This window comes from Alosa sapidissima, chromosome 19, assembly GCF_018492685.1.
Source record: "Alosa sapidissima isolate fAloSap1 chromosome 19, fAloSap1.pri, whole genome shotgun sequence".
Lineage (NCBI taxonomy): Eukaryota > Metazoa > Chordata > Actinopteri > Clupeiformes > Clupeidae > Alosa > Alosa sapidissima.
In genome coordinates this window covers 26,491,987-26,509,089 of record NC_055975.1, presented here as the reverse complement: position 1 = coordinate 26,509,089, position 17,103 = coordinate 26,491,987, and the positions used below count along the sequence as shown (strand labels likewise).

Below are 17,103 nucleotides of genomic sequence, written 5' to 3'. Positions count from 1 at the left end.
GTGCGCGTGTGTGTATGTGTTAGCACACATGCGGGGGCTCTAACTTCCCTCCACTCCTCCCACCCCCAGCACCCTGAGTTCGGGTCACTCTGGCAGCCCCCTGGGCTCCGGCGCGGAGGAGTCCGCGCGCCCCACCTCGCCCCCCTCCCACACCTCGCTCTCCCCCGGGCCCAAGAGCTTCTACCCCCGCCATGGAGCCACCAGCAAGTACCTCATCGGCTGGAGGAAACCCGGCAGCACCATCAACCCTGTGGACTTTGGCAACACGCGCAAGTAAGACACCTGTACAGGACACAGATATTGGTGGGTGTGTGTGTGTGTGTGTGCATATGCGTGTGTGTGTGTGTGTGTGTGCATATGCGTGTGTGTGTGCATATGCATGTGTGTGTGTGTGCATATGTGCACGCTTGTGTGTGTGTGTGTGTGCGCGTGTGTGTGTGTGCATATGTGTGTGTGTGTGTGTGCATATGTGCACACGTGTGTGTGTGTGTGTGTGTGTGTGTGTGTGTGTGTGTGTGTGTGTGTGTGTGTGTGTGTGTGTGTGTGTGTGTGTGTGTGCATATGCGTGTGTGTGTGCATATGCATGTGTGTGTGTGAGCGTGTGCGTGTGAAGCCTATAGGGACATCCCTGTAGAGGATGCAGAGTTCAGGAGGGAGGTTGTGTGAGCATGCCTTCATCCATATCCACTGATACCCAGATGCTGTTCAGTGGAAGCTCTTATCCTCAGTGACTGACTGTGGAGCTCATTCATGCCTGTTGTCAGTTCCTAATGCTGTTCCCTGAAGTGTTTTAGTTGGCCCCTGTACAAGCCGCTGAGTGTGTGTTTGTGGGGGGGCGGTGTGTGTGTGTGTGTGGAGGCCCTCTTCACTCAAGTATTTCCTGTCTCTGAACTAATGGAATGCTCCTGTGAATGCACGGACTTCCATTGAGACCCTGCTGACTGGACTGAGTACCACTTCTGCCATCTGGTGGCCGTGTGGGGAACTGCAGCAGCTGTGCAGTGAAGACCAGCCTGACCCTGGCTGAATATTCATGGCCTGTTTATTAGCGCTTCTACATGAAGTGGACCAGACGTGGCCATCTGGCTCTCTGGTGTTCACAAGCCCCCTCTGACCTGCTGCATCTGGGACTGGGCACACACTCGGATGACACAATGTGTTCGTCTAATGTCTAATGTCTTCCTCTCATATGTCATCAAGAGGGATGTTTGTTTGACCTTTCTGTTAAAAAGATACTAATGGTGATACTAATAAATGAATACTAATAAATTAGAAATTAAGATACTCATTTCTAATGGTGTATTTCTCTTTATTGTGTGTGTGTGTGTGTCTGTCTGTCTGTCTGTCTGTCTGTCTGTCTGTCTCTGTGTGTGTGTGTGTGTGTGTGTGTGTGTGTGTGTGTATTTTGTGTGTGTGTGTGTGTGTGTGTGTGGTCACTAGGCGTCACCAGAGTGAGGGGCAGCTGATTGGTCAGCCACAGCTGAGGGCCACCATGCGGGTGACTCACTCCCCGCAGCACATCCCTAAGTCCAGCATCGAGGAGGACCTGAAGAAGCTCATCACCTTGGACAGCCCACCGCCCGTCACTCAGGAGTTCAAGGTACATAGCAGAGATGGCAGGACAGGAGGAAAACCAGAGGCCGACAGAGTACACAGCTTCATTACTTGAGTAAAAGTACAGATACCCTTTGCTAAATTTTACTCAAGTACAAGTAAAAGTACAACAGTCAGATGTCTACTTAAGTAAAAGTAATGAAGTACTTGTTTTTAAAAGTACTTGAGTATCAAGAGTACAAGAGTAGCCTATACATTTTCTAAATATTGCAGCCTATACATTTTCTAAATATTGCATTACTACTGCCACACTGCTTACATTTATGTACAGAATGGTCCTACATAGGAAAAGTCATGAGTACTCCCCAAAAATGATACTCGAGTAAAGTACAGATCCCTCAAAATTGTACTCAAGTAAATGTACTCCGTTACTGTCCGGCTCTGAGGAAAACACACACACACACACACACACACTTCTGTCAGAACTGTAGCCCTATAGAGCCAAATAATGTAATTATTATTTCCTTATAATGTAGTAACTCCCAATAATACGATAAGATATTGGTTTCAGAACTCAATAATGTAATCGTTTGGCAATATTGTAAATACAAACTTAGTCAGTGCTTTGGTAACATGCCGGCAATAGTTTGGGGCCAAGCAGCGAGCTATGTAGACATGCACATTGTGTGTCTTGTGTCGGCAGCCTCTACTCTACTAAACATATGGGGAATAGTACTGAAACTCTGCACTTAGTGGTGAAGGGCCCACAAAAGTGTCATGTTTACCCCTTGAGTGCTCTAGTGCCACCATTGTGGATTTCGCTAGAAAGTTTAAAAGTTAAAAGTTAAAAAATAGCAGATAAGTACAAGCAGCCACGAGGAGGCCAAGTATCCCAGCAGGGCATGGTTACTATGGAAATATGAAGCCACGCGTTAAGATTCATGCTCATTGACCACAGACCATAGTTTGTTGACAGGAAAGAGATGTTTGCTTGCAGCATTTCACGGCCCAACTACCAGGTGAATGGGGGCGCAGGCAGGTCTGCACGGCCTTGTTGCTATGGGTCCTTTCAGCGCAGTCCTTCTCAGTCCTGGCTGCAAGCAGATGATGGGCTGGCCCCAGGATCTCTTTCTCCCTCCCTCTCTCTCTCTCTCTCCCTTCCACTCTTTCTCTCCCTCCCTCTCTCTCTCTCTCCCTTCCACTCTTTCTCTCCCTCCCTCTCTCTCTCTCTCTCTCCCTTCCACTCTTTCTCTCCCTCCCTCTCTCTCTCTCTCTCTCTCTCTCTCCCTCCCTCTCTCTTTCTCTCCCTCTCTCCCTTCCTCTCTCTCTCTCTCTCTCTCTTTCTTTATCTCTGCCCCCCTCCTCCTCCCCCTCTCCACCATCATCAGGGCTGGTGAATGGCCTGTCACCAGTTCTTCATCACTGCACTGATAACTCTGATGACTCTGTTCTGCTGTGTGGTAAAAGGGGCTCCGCAGAATCTCTTGGATCTCCAGTCCACACACATGCTTCCTCCCTGGGCGCGCCTACCCGCTGCCTGCCCTCCTGACAGTGCTAAACACCCCCCAGTCAGTGTTAATTACCCCTCACTAATGCCCCACCCAGCCCACACCACAGGGCTAATGTAGAGCTGCTGCACAGGTGTGTAAACCGCTGGCTAGCGTCACAGTATCGGCCACCCACATCCTGTGCGATGTTCCATGAACTTATTCACTTTGAGGGCTGTGTGATGTGTGAAATGTTTTATTCTTATTTTTGGATTTCCTTCCCCTCTCTCTCTCTCTCTTTCTTTCTTTCTTTCTTTCTTTCTTTCTTTTTTTCTTTCTCTTTCTTTCTTTCGTTCTTTCTTTCTCTCTCTCTCTCTCTCTCTCTCTCTCTCTCCCTCTCCTCTCTCTCTCTCTCTCTCTCTCTCTCTCTCTCTCTCTCTCTCTCTCTCTCTCTCTCTCTCTCTCTCTCTCTCTCCAGCCCTCCTTCTCCAGTGCTGCCCCGGCGCGTCGTTCTCTTCAGCGGACACTGTCGGACGAGAGCATCTACAGTGGGCAGCGTGACCCCGTGACCTCTGTGCCCGCCGACGGCCTGTTCAGCTGCTCCACCATGCCCCGCTCGCCCACTGCCCGCCACGCTCCGCAACGCCAGCCCTCCTACAACCAGGGAGCCAAGTCCCTCGGTGAGCCTCACACACACACACACACACACACACACACACACACACACACACACACACACACACACACACACACACACACACACGCTCCGCAACGCCAGCCCTCCTACAACCAGGGAGCCAAGTCCCTCGGTGAGCCTCACACACACACACACACACACACACACACACACACACACACACACACACACGCTCCTCAACGCCAGCCCTCCTACAACCAGGGAGCCAAGTCCCTCGGTGAGCCTCACACACACACACACACACACATACACACACACGCTCCTCCCTTGGTGAGCCTTACACACATATACACGCGTGTTCACACACATACACACACACACACACACACACACACTCACTAAGCGTCAGTATTTCAGTCACATTTTGAACACTGAGTTGGTGTGCAAACGTGACTGAGACAACGTGAGCTCGTGTTTATTTCTCATTCGTCCGACAATTTTACACGAAACACACGGAGTGTGCAAAGGCCCTAACAGTTGCGTTTCTTCGTCTGCTCGGCCGCTGGCGTAGGTGACCTGACGTCTCAGGAGGCGTGTGTGTTTGAGGCGGACCTGCGCCGGCCTCTCCCCGATCCCCCCCTCATGCCACTGCCGGACGCCAGTGCTGACCGGGGCCTCGACTGGTCTGACCTGGTGGACGCCGCCAAGGCCTTCGAAGGTGAGCTGGACACGCTATGCAAAGAGATAAGTGAGCTGGACACGCTATGCAAAGAGATGGCAGATTTTGTGTGAGGTCTTAAAAGGTCTTAAAAGGTCCAAGATTTCATAATAAAACACAGTAAATACAGTGACGTATTGTGAACTAGGTGTTTAAATACATTTAGGTAGGTCTTAATTATGTTGTATTAAATGCTCATTTAATGCTATTTCTACAGTGGTCATTTACATTTTCTGTCGGCAGAGATTGAAGTTGTTCAGTATTGTTCTCCCTCTCTCTAAGCCCTACAAATGTTTCACGATGTAATAAAGCGGCAAATAAGATTAACATGGCACTGACAACTGCTAGAAACTTTGCAGCTCAGACTGAATTTATTGCAGTGCAAATGTATTAACTTTACGAGTACTTCTGGAAGTCATTTGTATTTTTGGATATTTATTGAACCAAAATTTCATCCATGATGGTCTTAAAAAGGACTTACAAAGTCTCCCATTTAACTTCCTGAAACCTGCAGAAACCCTGGATTGGGAAATATCCAGAGGCAAAGGTGAAGGGTGAAGGTAATGGATGAAGGAGTCTGGGTAAGCCCAGAATGAAGGCCACTAGAGGGCACTCTGTCATCATAAACACTGGCTCCAGACATTCATTAATAGGCCTTCTCTACCAACAGAGAACCAGCTCCATTCTGGGTCATGCTCCAGATGTTGAACTATTCAGAGAATTTTGACCAAAAATAAATTGGATCCGAACTTGAATAGTTGGTTCGGAGCTGGCACCAGAAAATGGATATTTTTTCCTGTGAAATGGAGTGGACATGTCATTCTACACCCTCTGTTGATGCCTTATCCTTGGTTTAAATGCAAACTGGTTCACTTAGATTGCACCAAGGTTCAACGAATTTTGAACGGAACCAGTTGAAAAACCAGTTCTCTCTAAAAGGGCCGTTTATATCAGGTTGTTGGTAGGCTATATAGGATGCACCTACACTGTGTTTTCTTTCTAAAAGGGCCGTTTATATCAGGTTGTTGGTCGGCTATATAGGATGCACCTTGACTGTGTTTTTCTTCTCGTCCCAATCTCCAGCTCAGAGAGCCAACTTCCTGTCTGTCCAAGATGGCAGTGCCAGCTGCCAGCAGGCCGAGCCCCAGACTGCCCCACCGCGCCACCCCTCACCTGGGTAAGGATCTGCACCCCAGTCCCACTACCACTCATGGACATTATTACGGTCCTTTTCAAAAGGTCTCCTGGTGTCCATCACAGTGCTTTTGTGTTGATCCAGTCATGAGGCGTGAATGGTTTTATTTTGACCTTCACAGAGAGACTTGTGGTACTGTATAGTTATTAGTTAACTCACTGTACAGTTTTCCTCTTACCCCATCTCTCTCCATCTCTCTCTCTCTCTCTCTCTTTCCATCTTTCTCTCTTGATCGCTCTCCCCCCTCTTCCTCTCCTTTCCTGATCTCTCCCTCTCTCTGTCTATCTCTCTCTATCCATCTCCCCTCTCACCCTCCATCTCTCCCTCCCTCTCTCTCTCTCCTCTCTCTCTCTCTCTCTCTCTCTCTCTCTCTCTCCCTCCTTCTATCTAGTGATGTGCCAGCCTGTCTCCTGGGGAAGGTCAGTCAGCTGGAGTCGATGGTCAAGCTGTTGCAAGAGGACCTGAAGAAGGTGAGCACATGATTTAAAGACAGTACTGACTGCTCAGTAGAAGACCTGGATATCTGCAACACGCAAACATAGAAAATACATTTTCTTTTCAAAACAATGAATTATCTCAGCGATTCGAAACTTTTGAATGGTGTATATTGTTATAGTATATTGTTGTGGTGTATATTGTTATTGTTGTTTTCTGTAGAGATAGTGGTGTAAACTATATATTCTATTGATTTATTTTATTAATGATAATCAACGTGTGTGTGTGTGTGTGTGTGTGTGTGTGTGTGTGTGTGTGTGTGTGTGTGCGCGCGTGCGTGTGTCTCTCCCTCTGCAGGAGAAGGATGCCAAGGTGTCTCTGCAGGCTCAGATCCAGACTCTCCGGGACGACAACCAGCGGCTGCAGGAGGAGTCTCTGAATGCCTCGGCCAAGCTCAAGAAGTTCACCGAGTGGGTCTTCAACACCATCGACATGAACTGAGACTGCAGGAGTCCGCCTCGCTCTCTGCTCTGCTCTTGCCGCCTCAGACACACACACACTCACACACACACACACACACACACACACACACACACACACACGCGCGCGCACACACACGCATACGTAAGGGACAAATGCTGTCAAACAGACCCAGAGACCGGAAGCTGTCGAACACACCAGAGACCAGACCAGATGCTGTCAAACTCAAACAATGCAACTTATCACCGGAGACTCTTCCACACTGCTGAGAGAGCTGTCCAGGAGGAATCACTCACAGACACAGACACCAACCAAATCAGTCAATGAATCACACAGCACAAACGGAGTCACTTTGAGTCATTCTTAACCTGTGTGAATCACACAGTAAGAACTGAGTCTGAACCAATATGAGTCACACAATACATACAGAGTCATTTCTAGCGATTTTGATGTAGTAAGAATCACACAATACAAAATGAGTTGCTTCCAGCGATTCTGAATAGATATGAATCACACAGTACAAACTGAGTCGTTTCCAGCGATTCTGAACCAGTATGAATCCCACAGTATGAACTGAGTCGTTTCCAGCCATTCTGAACCAGTATGAATCCCACAGTACAAACTGAGTCGTTTCCAGCGATTCTGAACCAGTATGAATCCCACAGTACAAACTGAGTCGTTTCCAGCGATTCTGAACCAGTATGAATCCCACAGTATGAACTGAGTTGCGTTGAGTCTCGGTGAACTGCATGCAGTCCCTCTCTCTCCGCTTCCCCGTGCATGCTGTGACGTGACGAAGCCTTCCTCCACACACACACACACACACACACACACACAAGCCTCCGCCACCCCTCTGTGTGCGAGTGTTCAGTGTGTGACATCCTGATGAGGAAAGACAATCAATTGCGTTAGGCTTCAATCAAAACCCTGTGAGACCCTTGTGTCTGTGTGTTTGTATAGATTCATTTTACTCACTCAGAGTCTGTCTCTGTGTGTATGTGTGTGGGTGCGTGCATGCGTGCGTGTGTTCACGTGTGTTTTAATGGGTTCCTTAATTTGTCAGACCTGTCAGTCATCTCAAGTGAAACATTGTTGCAGTTTTCCTCTGCACGGCAACCACGATGGAAACCGTGATGTTATTACAGTGACCGATGTTTTTGTTCTAAATGTAATGATATGGGTGACTAAAGAGACCCCGAGCATCATTGGATGGCATCTCAATTTTACCCTTGCAAGGTACAAACTGGAAGACTTAACTGGAGCTTAAAAAGACTTCCCTTGAAGCTCTCTCCTCATTTTAGTGTTAATGACCATAAGAAGAATGTAGACAAAATACATTCAGTTTATTAAATTATAATCAGAAATGCTTGGTCATCACATGAATATGGAAAGTATATTGTATGTAAAAAAAAAAGAATATATGTATAGCAATGATGTGTAAACATTTATTTTAATGCCATAAAGACACATAGGTTAGACCTCAGAAGCTATCTATTGATTATCTAACCAGTTGCTTTTTAATGCGAAGTTTTACATTTTTATTCAGCAAAAAATGTCACATTGTGACATTGACTGGAATTGACATAGTTTAGTACGTGAGAGGTGTATGCTTAGCTGAGATGACTGGGTGGATGAGCTCATGGCTGTGGCATGAACTAAGTGCTGATAGCCATGGGCCATCCCCAAGTTGAGGTTTGTGCTGGCGGCTGCATCCTTTCCTGCTGTGATGGGGTGTGAACAGTGCCATCTAGTGGTCGAGAAAGTATGTGCAATTTCTTTTTATAATACAAAACTCCACTCTGAGTACTCTGTGTATATTCTCCAGACCTGTGTGAACCCTGAGGACAGGCTCTTCCCATTAAAACCTACCTTTTTCCTTACCCCTGGGGCTGAGTCTGTGTGTTCTGTCTTCTTTAGCATAGGTTAGGCTTACACTGAAGCGTGCTTTGAAATGAAAAGGTGATAGTGATGACCCACAATTCCTTGCGCCAGGTAATAACAATCAATCAATTTGACACAAGACAACTACACCTGCCTTTCCATAAGGGTAAGTAGAGTCAAATTCTCTTAACATCGTGGTTGTCTTTTCCTTGTCCTTATGAATTCCTCTTAATCTCTTTTCTTGACCTCATGACAAGGGTCAAGGGGATAGAAAGAGGCAATACGACCAATAGAAAAGCTGAACACAGCCTAGAAATAGCTACTGGATGAACATTTGCTCTGGAATGATGAGGTAGCCTATGATGTGTCAGATCCAGATGTAAAGGTTTCCTATGAACCGGACATAGCAAAACGACCATCACTGATATGAGGCATATTTTTGCTAACATGGAAAATGCTTCACTTAGAGTACTGTGCAGACGTCTTGGGCACCTTACACATTTTGCTTCAGTAATACCATATTGTTTATTTCTCACTCTCACTGACTCACTCTTAATTAGAATATGACCAGAGAACACAGGAAATATGTGCACAGTTTTTAAATACACATAAAATGTAGTTTTTGTTCTGATACCAGTCCAATTTCAGTCTTAAGCTGCCACTGGATTTGTTGTTTTAGCAGTGTTATACTGTAATAACCGGTCACCCAAAGGGGAAGCTCTTGACAGAGCTGTCGTTCCCCACCCAGGCCACTGATGGGCACGCCTGGCCTGCCAGAAGCCGCTGGTAGATCCAGCTACTATGGGGGTCTCGAGATCAGCTTCTAACTTGACCGTGACTCTAAAACTGATCGTGCCGGGTCAAGAGCATCTTGGCACAAAGTGGAGGAGCCGCTGGAAACATACTGTGACCCTCTTCATTGCGTTCCCAGGTGGGAATACCGTGTCAGCCGTGGCCTACTCGTTAGTGCTTCGGACTTGTAACCGAAGGGTTGCCGGTTCGAACCCTGACCAGTAGGCACGGTTAAAGTGCCCTTGAGCAAGGCACCTAACCCATCACTGCTCCCCGAGCACCGCTGTTGTTGCAGGCAGCTCACTGCGCCGGGATTAGTGTGTGCTTTCACTGTGTGCTGAGTTTGTTTCACTAATTCATGGATTGGGATAAATGCAGAGACCAAATTTCCCTCACGGGATCAAAAGAGTGTTTATACTTATACTTTGCCTCATCCAAGGCTCATTGAATAGAAATCTTTGGCCATGCTTTTTCCACTTTAGGTGAGCAATGAACTCTTCCAGCTGTACTGTAGCTTTTCAATGACATCTTTGATCTGTCAAAGTGTCATCTCCACACTTCTGATACCAATGTGTCAGAGCCAGTACCAGTACCAACCGGTTTCAGCTTCCCCCTTGCGGGATTGGTCATTATAACATTATGATTTTCTTTTTTGATTTTTATATTCTGTCTATTTTCTGGTTGAATTCTATTAAAGACAATGAAAAATATACATATATGGTCATAATAGCATTGCTAAAACAACAAATCTAATGGGTGCCCAAGACTTTTGCACAGTACTGTAAGTTAGAGTCAGTGGAGGGTTGAAACCCCTGTTTAGCCTTTCCTGACAGGAGAAACACTACCACATATTCTTCTATAATTTTGGTAATTTTAATTTTTGGGGAAGAGACTTTGAACTGTTGCTCTGCGTGGGACACTTCCTGGAGAACTCATGGGAAGGTCCCAGTCTGCAGCTTGTACAGGACATCAGCCACTGCTGATAAACCAAGACCTGAAGGAAAGAGAGAGCGAGAGAGAGAAACACCCCAAACCAAAGCACTCATTTAAGTTTAAACAGCTTTATTCCATTACCATCTACTAACGAGGCAACGTTTTATTTGTATAGCAGATTTAATACCTCGTAACTCGATATGCTTTACATCATCCGAAAACAGAAAATAGGATATAATAATAAATAAGAGCATGGGACAAATAAAATAATAAAAACAAAAATCAAATTTCAAAGTCTGAAAATCTGAATTGAACTAGTATTAATTTTGTACTAGTTGGGCTAGTATGTAGTAGACTGAAAAGTTGTGGGTTCAATTCTCGGCTTCCACCGTTGCGCCCTTCAGCAAGGCGCATAACCCCGAGTTGCTCTGGCCCCTTGCAATATAATTGTCAATATTTGCCACTTTGGATAAAAGTGTCTGCTAAATGAATAAATGTAACTGTAAATGTACATAAATAAGTGATAAGAGACCACTGTTACTATGGGCCTTTCGTCCTTACCCTTTGCCATGACCTCCCCCACTAAAAGTGCTAAGTGCCAAAAACCTACATGCTACTTCATGAAACAAAGAGAAAAGCAGCACTGTTCACATCTGTCCACTTTGATTTAGTAAAGTCAGAGACTTTCTAATGAGACACAGCACTCAAAAAATCCTCCATAGAAATGCATGGGGTTAGTTTGTAACGCCAATATGGCAGTTGTCTACATATATCCCACCCCTCCCGCAGCAAAACGTCGACATGTGAATACATTGAGCCAATCATGGGTTGTGTTGTGAATACATTGAGCCAATCATGTGGTGTGTTTTAAAGACATCGTGCCAATCATGCAAGATTGATGTCGTGAAGCCTTGCGCATGCGCATTTCTACCGAAATAGATGCCCGATAAGTGCCCAAAAAGGAAACAAACTATGATGCAAAAACAACATAGTCTACAGCACATTACAAAAGAAGTACATTGCCTTTCTCAGGCTGACATCCACTAAAGGACATTTGAATGAAGAGACTAAAGGGCGACGCCCACTGGTGACGACATTGGTGTCTATGGATTTGATGCTCAAGAGATACAATAATTTTCTAAACTTTGGCGTTGACGCGGGTCAGACGCCACCAGTGGGCTTTGCACCGTTAAAAGTAAAGGAGTTTGGAACTTTGACGTCACTTAACACGCGTCAGATGCCGCCAGTGGGTGTTGGCCTTCTTTTCCATATCTCACATGAAGCTCTTTGCGCCCTCTCAGAACAGCAGATCATGTCCAGAGGAATGTGAGTAAGACTAGTCAGGGACGTCACTAGGATTGAAAGACAGGGGGAGCTTAGACCCCAGGGTTGTGAGTAATGCGCTTGCATAGAGCGTGCCATTCATTTTCACTCTCGCAATATTGTTGATTATACTACTAATTATAACAATGGGGACTGCGTCAGTAACAACAGGTGTGTGTCAGTTGAGGCCATGAAGTTACATTGTACACTGTAAAATTAGAGCTGTCAAAATAACTGATTAATTTTGATTAATTAATTTGAGAAAAAATAACTGATTAAAAAAAATAGCGCAGATTAATCGATTCCGTATGACCTTTGACCCTAAGCTGTTCTAGTCAGTAACCATTAGACTGTAAAATGAAGGAGAGAGAAGAAAATGTACTGCCTAGATCATTGATTGGAACATTTACTTTTAAAAAAAGGCCTGATGGTGTTGATAAAAATAAAGAGTTGATTAAAATAAAGTCCTCTGCAATGTCCTTGGTAGCAAGGAATTTGCATATCACCGGATTTTTTCAACTCTAAAGTCGCACATCAATGCAAAGAAATAGTGTTGACATTGAGGGGAGGTTTAATTTATTTTCATTGTGTCCTCTAGGTTATATCTGTGGCCTGAAATGCAATGTATGTGAAAAAAATACTTCTTCCCGAAGCACTTTTGAATTTATTTCCTCAGCATATTAGGTCATATCGTAGATTATTATGGCCATTATTTGAACAGTGAAAATAATAAAAACTTTAATGTCACTAATGCTAATTATTCAGTGATTCATTTGAATTTAAATATTTAAAATACTTTCACAGCAAGAATTATATATGCGATTCATTTAGATTAATTAATCACAGAGTATGTAATTAATTCGATTACATTTTTTAATCGATTGACAGCCCTATGTAAAATATCACATATATTAGTCCTTTGAGGCCTAGGCTATTTTCAGTGTAATTTTACAATTAAGGTCTTTGGACATTGTAAAGGCCATCCATTATGCTAGGCTATATTGTTTTCAAGACAGTATAGGCTACCCATATCTGGGAAAGTATGATGTGATCATACTTGCACAAATCTTATGTCAGCCTTAATGTCGAAGAAAAATACTTTGTGTCTCATGATTGTTGCATTCATGTCACCTGAAGCATGATGGTAGAAATATCTATTGAAAAGCACAGTTGATCTGTGCATGCCATGATGAACTTTTGTGTTGAGTGAAGCGCTCGTGAGATATACCACCGCTCGTGAGATATACCACCGAGAGTAATGGGTGGAGATGGATGGAGCACTGTGTGAAATATGATGACATTTCACGTTTGTCCAACGTTAATTCTCTCGCGAACCGTTTATCACAGCACATAGTCGCTAATATTATTAGGAAGCTCCGGTTCCGCTTTTTCATGTGATATCTGTGTGATTTATTTGAGATAAGTACTCTCTGAGCAATTCAACAGAGAATAATGGATGTGAATTTGGACACATATTATTACTATATTTCTCTTAGGGGGCTTTTGATCATCTAAGGGTAGCGCCAGCCCTCCCAAAATAGGCCTAACGACGTCCCTGAGACTAATCCTAGAAAGAACACAGGGCTTTATTTTACAAGCACTATAATAATAATAATAATATAATAATAATAATAATGATAAAACCAGAGATAAGCCACCAGATGACAGGATGGCGCATGCCTCTGTTACCACCATCTGGACTCTCACTGGAAGCACTCTCGTATTCCAGTAGTTTCCTCTGATTCTTCCTCATATCCCACATCAGGCTAGTGATGCCCTCTGTGTGCAGCACGTCATCTCTGGTGATCTGCCCCGGTGCTGATGTCATCTCCTCCATGATCTTCATCAAGGGTTCCAGCAGGATCCGGCGTCGGTCTGCAGCTCCGCCACATTCCCACCCCGCTCAGCTTGCCAAGCTGATGGACAGCTCGTCTCATTTTAGCCTGAACGTCAGCGACAACCTCCCGCTGCACGGAGATTTCCTGCAGTTTGACCGCCGTCTGATGAATATTGCCATTGGCTTCTTCGATGTCACGCTGACCTCGATGAATCTTGACACATATACTCGGACACTTTGTCAGAGTAAAACTCCACCTGAGATTCACTATTCTCTACTTCCTTCTTAGCACATTCAACAGCATCAGAGGCCCGTAAAAGTAACAAGTAACGTAATAAGTTACTTTCCATAGAGGGTAACTAAGTAAAGTTACGGGTTATTTTTTTGAGAAGTAACGAGTAACGAGCAAACACTACTTTTTAAAAGTAACTTCCCCAACACTGGTAATGATGCACGTTACTTTTGCCCCTTGCATTGCAGGGAACCAATGACATCTGTGTATCTGATATAGGCGGGCCAGAGGCAAGCTAAACAGATGACGAGAGCGCTGCAACGTTGGAGGTCAGTAAACATTGGTTGTAGTGTTATCCAATTGTGTCGAAGTCCAGTATCAAATGCATGCTTGGTGCCGCCCCTCGAGTTGGGTCATTACATTGTTCGTGGCCAGACCCTGTTCACAAAGTGAAATGAAGTAGTGAGTCTGGTGAAGCCAGGCTTAAAAAACCCCTACGTCCGTAACACGTGCTCTTTACTGCGTTGTTGTGCTATCATACAGTGTTTTGTCATACCAGGTGGGGTGGGGTTTCTGGGGTGGGCAGCCGTGGCCTACTGGTTAGCGCTTCGGACTTGTAACAGGAGGGTTGCCGGTTTGAACCCCAACCAGTAGGAACGGCTGAAGTGCCCTTAAGCAAGGCACCTAACCCCTCACTGCTGCCGAGCGCCGCTGTAGCAGGCAGCTCACTGTGTCGGGATTAGTGTGTGCTTCACCTCACCTCACCTTCATTCCGTGCAAATGCATGTATTCCAGTTTCTTCCAGTAGCAGCAACTGGAATCCATGCATTTCCACAGAATTATTTTTGGAATCTGATCCCTTATCATACCTGTTCATTCTTACTCGTCGCTCAACTTATCGTGAGTAAATTCAAGATGGCTGCAAACGCTAAACTTCGTGAAGATACTGTCTGTATAAATCGTCTTGTAGGTAAACTACCAGTGCTTTTTCAAAGTTCTCAATGTCTTGTTTGAAATGTCAGGGCCCTCTGAAGTCTACCAATGAAGTGTGGAGATACATTGAGCCTCGTAAATGGTGTAAAACAGTGATTTATTTGCATGGCTAGCCCGATGCCGAAGCACCATCATTGAAAAAGCTGTTGGTAGCATCGGCTAACTAGCGCCACATTTTGGAGTGCAGGGGACAAGCCGAGATGGGCTATGAGACATACGTTCACACTCGGTATCATGTTTCAACACACACTTTAGGTCAATATCACACCGGAATTCTCCTTTAATTAAAGTTAAGAAAAGTGGGGGCACAACTGTGAAACCTGACTAAATGTGGTGGGGGAAACCCCATCACATGGTGAAATAAAAAAATCCTTGATTACAGCTCTGTTTCAACCCTCTGTTTCAACCCCTCTTGTTGAAACTGAAGTATATGATCATTATGTTATGACACCCTCTGAAAGCATGCCAAGGTTCGTGGAATTACATTTTAGTGACTGTACACCAAACGGCCTGTAGATGGTGGAGTTGAGAGAAGGGTTGCCGGTAGAGGATGATTGAAATGTACTTCTACATTTTTACAAGCACGTACACACACACACACACACACACACACACACACTGGCCATGCAGTATTAGATTTTTAAAAAAGGCATTCAGAACATGTTTGATAATGGTGGAGGTTATTGTACAATGTTTATAAAAATACCAGTGGTATTAAATCGTTCCTAGAGTGTTGATGAGTGTACATATTGTAATTGTGGATAATACAGAGTGATTTGCAATTGGTGAATAAACTTTTTTCAGAGGTGGATAAACTCTAATAAAAGGTGGATAAACCCTATTTCGGAAATGTCAGAGGTGGATAAGCTTTCATTTAGCCTCCACTACAGCCCTGCAAGCACACACGCATGTATGCGCACACACACACACACACACACACACACACAGTACACATGCACACGCACATGCACACACACAGGCACACACAGGAATGCACACACACACACACAGGAACGCACACACGCACATGCATGCACACACACATAAACACACACACACACGCACAAAAAAACATACACACACACACACACACACACACTCATTTACAGAATAATAGTAAGAGTAAAAGTAGGGGATGGAGTAGGAGATGGAGACAAATTGACAAGTGTAATTTCTTTATTTCTTTTTGCGGAGAGAATGTGCAGGACTGAGCAGCGGTCATGTTTTGTACCGCTATGTGGTACATCTAGTTCTTCCAGGAAACTGTGATCCTGGCATTAAAAAAGCATTAGAGAGGACCCTCTAAAAGCCTAATCACTCCTCACTTGTCAAAGGATCCTGCCATTGACGCAGCCTGCCTCTCACTGCTTCTCTAAAGAAAACAGCAGTGCTTCAGAATACATGTATTTTAGCACTGCGTTCAGAACGACAAAATACCAGAATGGCATCACAGTCCTTAAATTAATTAATTAATTACAGTTATGGGGGGGGGGGGGGTGGCATTTCCATAGATGCATTGGTGGATGAGGAGGGAAACCTTGTCTTCAATCCTGGAGGAGACGGTAAGCCGGTGGAGTGAGTGGAGAATGGGGGTAATGTGCTCGTATTTCCGCACTCTCATCATCAGGATCCTAGCTGCAGAGTTTGGAATGTATTGGAGCCTCTGGAGGCTCTTGCTAGGGATCTCGATGAGAAGTGCGTTGCAGTAGTCCAGTCTGGAGGAGATGTGGAGGCGTGCATCAACTTTTACACATCTGGGAGGGAGAGGGTGGGGTGGAGTTTGTTACGAAGGTGGCAGAAGGAGATCTTGCAGAGATGGTTGATGTGGGATTCATAGGTGAGTTGGGGGTCCATTTTAATGCCAAGGATGGTGACTGATAACCTGACCCTAGCCAGATGAATTTCGTTCCGCTATAGCTCCGCCTAGCTTCACTCACATCCATCTGGGACCTCTTCCATTGAGAGTGATTTCTGCAACCGACTTTATGGTTCAGCCAATCAGGACGCAGGGCGGGAGTTTCATAGATGTGACATAGCGTAGAAGCGACTGTGACACTGTTGTTAGCGTCACGGGTTGGCTTCGATGTGAGTGGTTGAAGTAGCACGTCAATAGATGACGGACAAGTGGCTTATTCAATCATATGCAAGCATTTTTTGATTAGGCCCAGCCTTCTGAAGCAACACTTCAATGGATCGGTTCCAGATGGATGAGTGGAGCTAGGCGGAGCGAAATTCATCTGGCGAGGGTCAGGTTAGGTGGGTGATGAGGAGAGGGGGATGTGACCAGAGAAGGTAATGCTGGTTATGGATGATGATTGGGTCTGGTGAGGGCTGCCAACTATGATGGCTTCAGTGTTGGAGCTTTAAAGTTGGAGGAAGTTGTGTTCCGTCCACACCTTTATCTCCTCCAGACAGGACGTGAGCTTTGATGGGGATGATGATGAAGACGATGGTGATGATGAAGGAGGAGCTGCAGCTGTGGCTTTGACATAAAGCTGAGGGTCACCAGCATAGCAACGGAATGAAATCCCATGGTGGCTGATGACTTGTCCAAGGGGGATGAGGTAGAGGATGAAATGGATGGGGCCCAGCACTGACCCCTGGGG

At 45.2% G+C, this 17,103-nt stretch overlaps 1 protein-coding gene across 1 annotated transcript in view; it reads left to right on the top strand.

Annotated features, from left to right (window-relative positions):
* The window catches only part of LOC121693043 (signal-induced proliferation-associated 1-like protein 1), a 68,872-nt gene extending 60,486 nt beyond the window's left edge, over nt 1–8,386 (top strand). The window contains 7 exon segments of the mRNA XM_042072194.1: nt 70–273; nt 1,441–1,600; nt 3,520–3,721; nt 4,250–4,396; nt 5,480–5,573; nt 5,983–6,061; nt 6,384–8,386. Coding sequence (XP_041928128.1) covers nt 70–273; nt 1,441–1,600; nt 3,520–3,721; nt 4,250–4,396; nt 5,480–5,573; nt 5,983–6,061; nt 6,384–6,527 — 1,030 coding nt within the window. The 3' untranslated portion in view covers nt 6,528–8,386.
* The last annotated feature ends 8,717 nt before the right edge of the window (nt 8,387–17,103 follow it).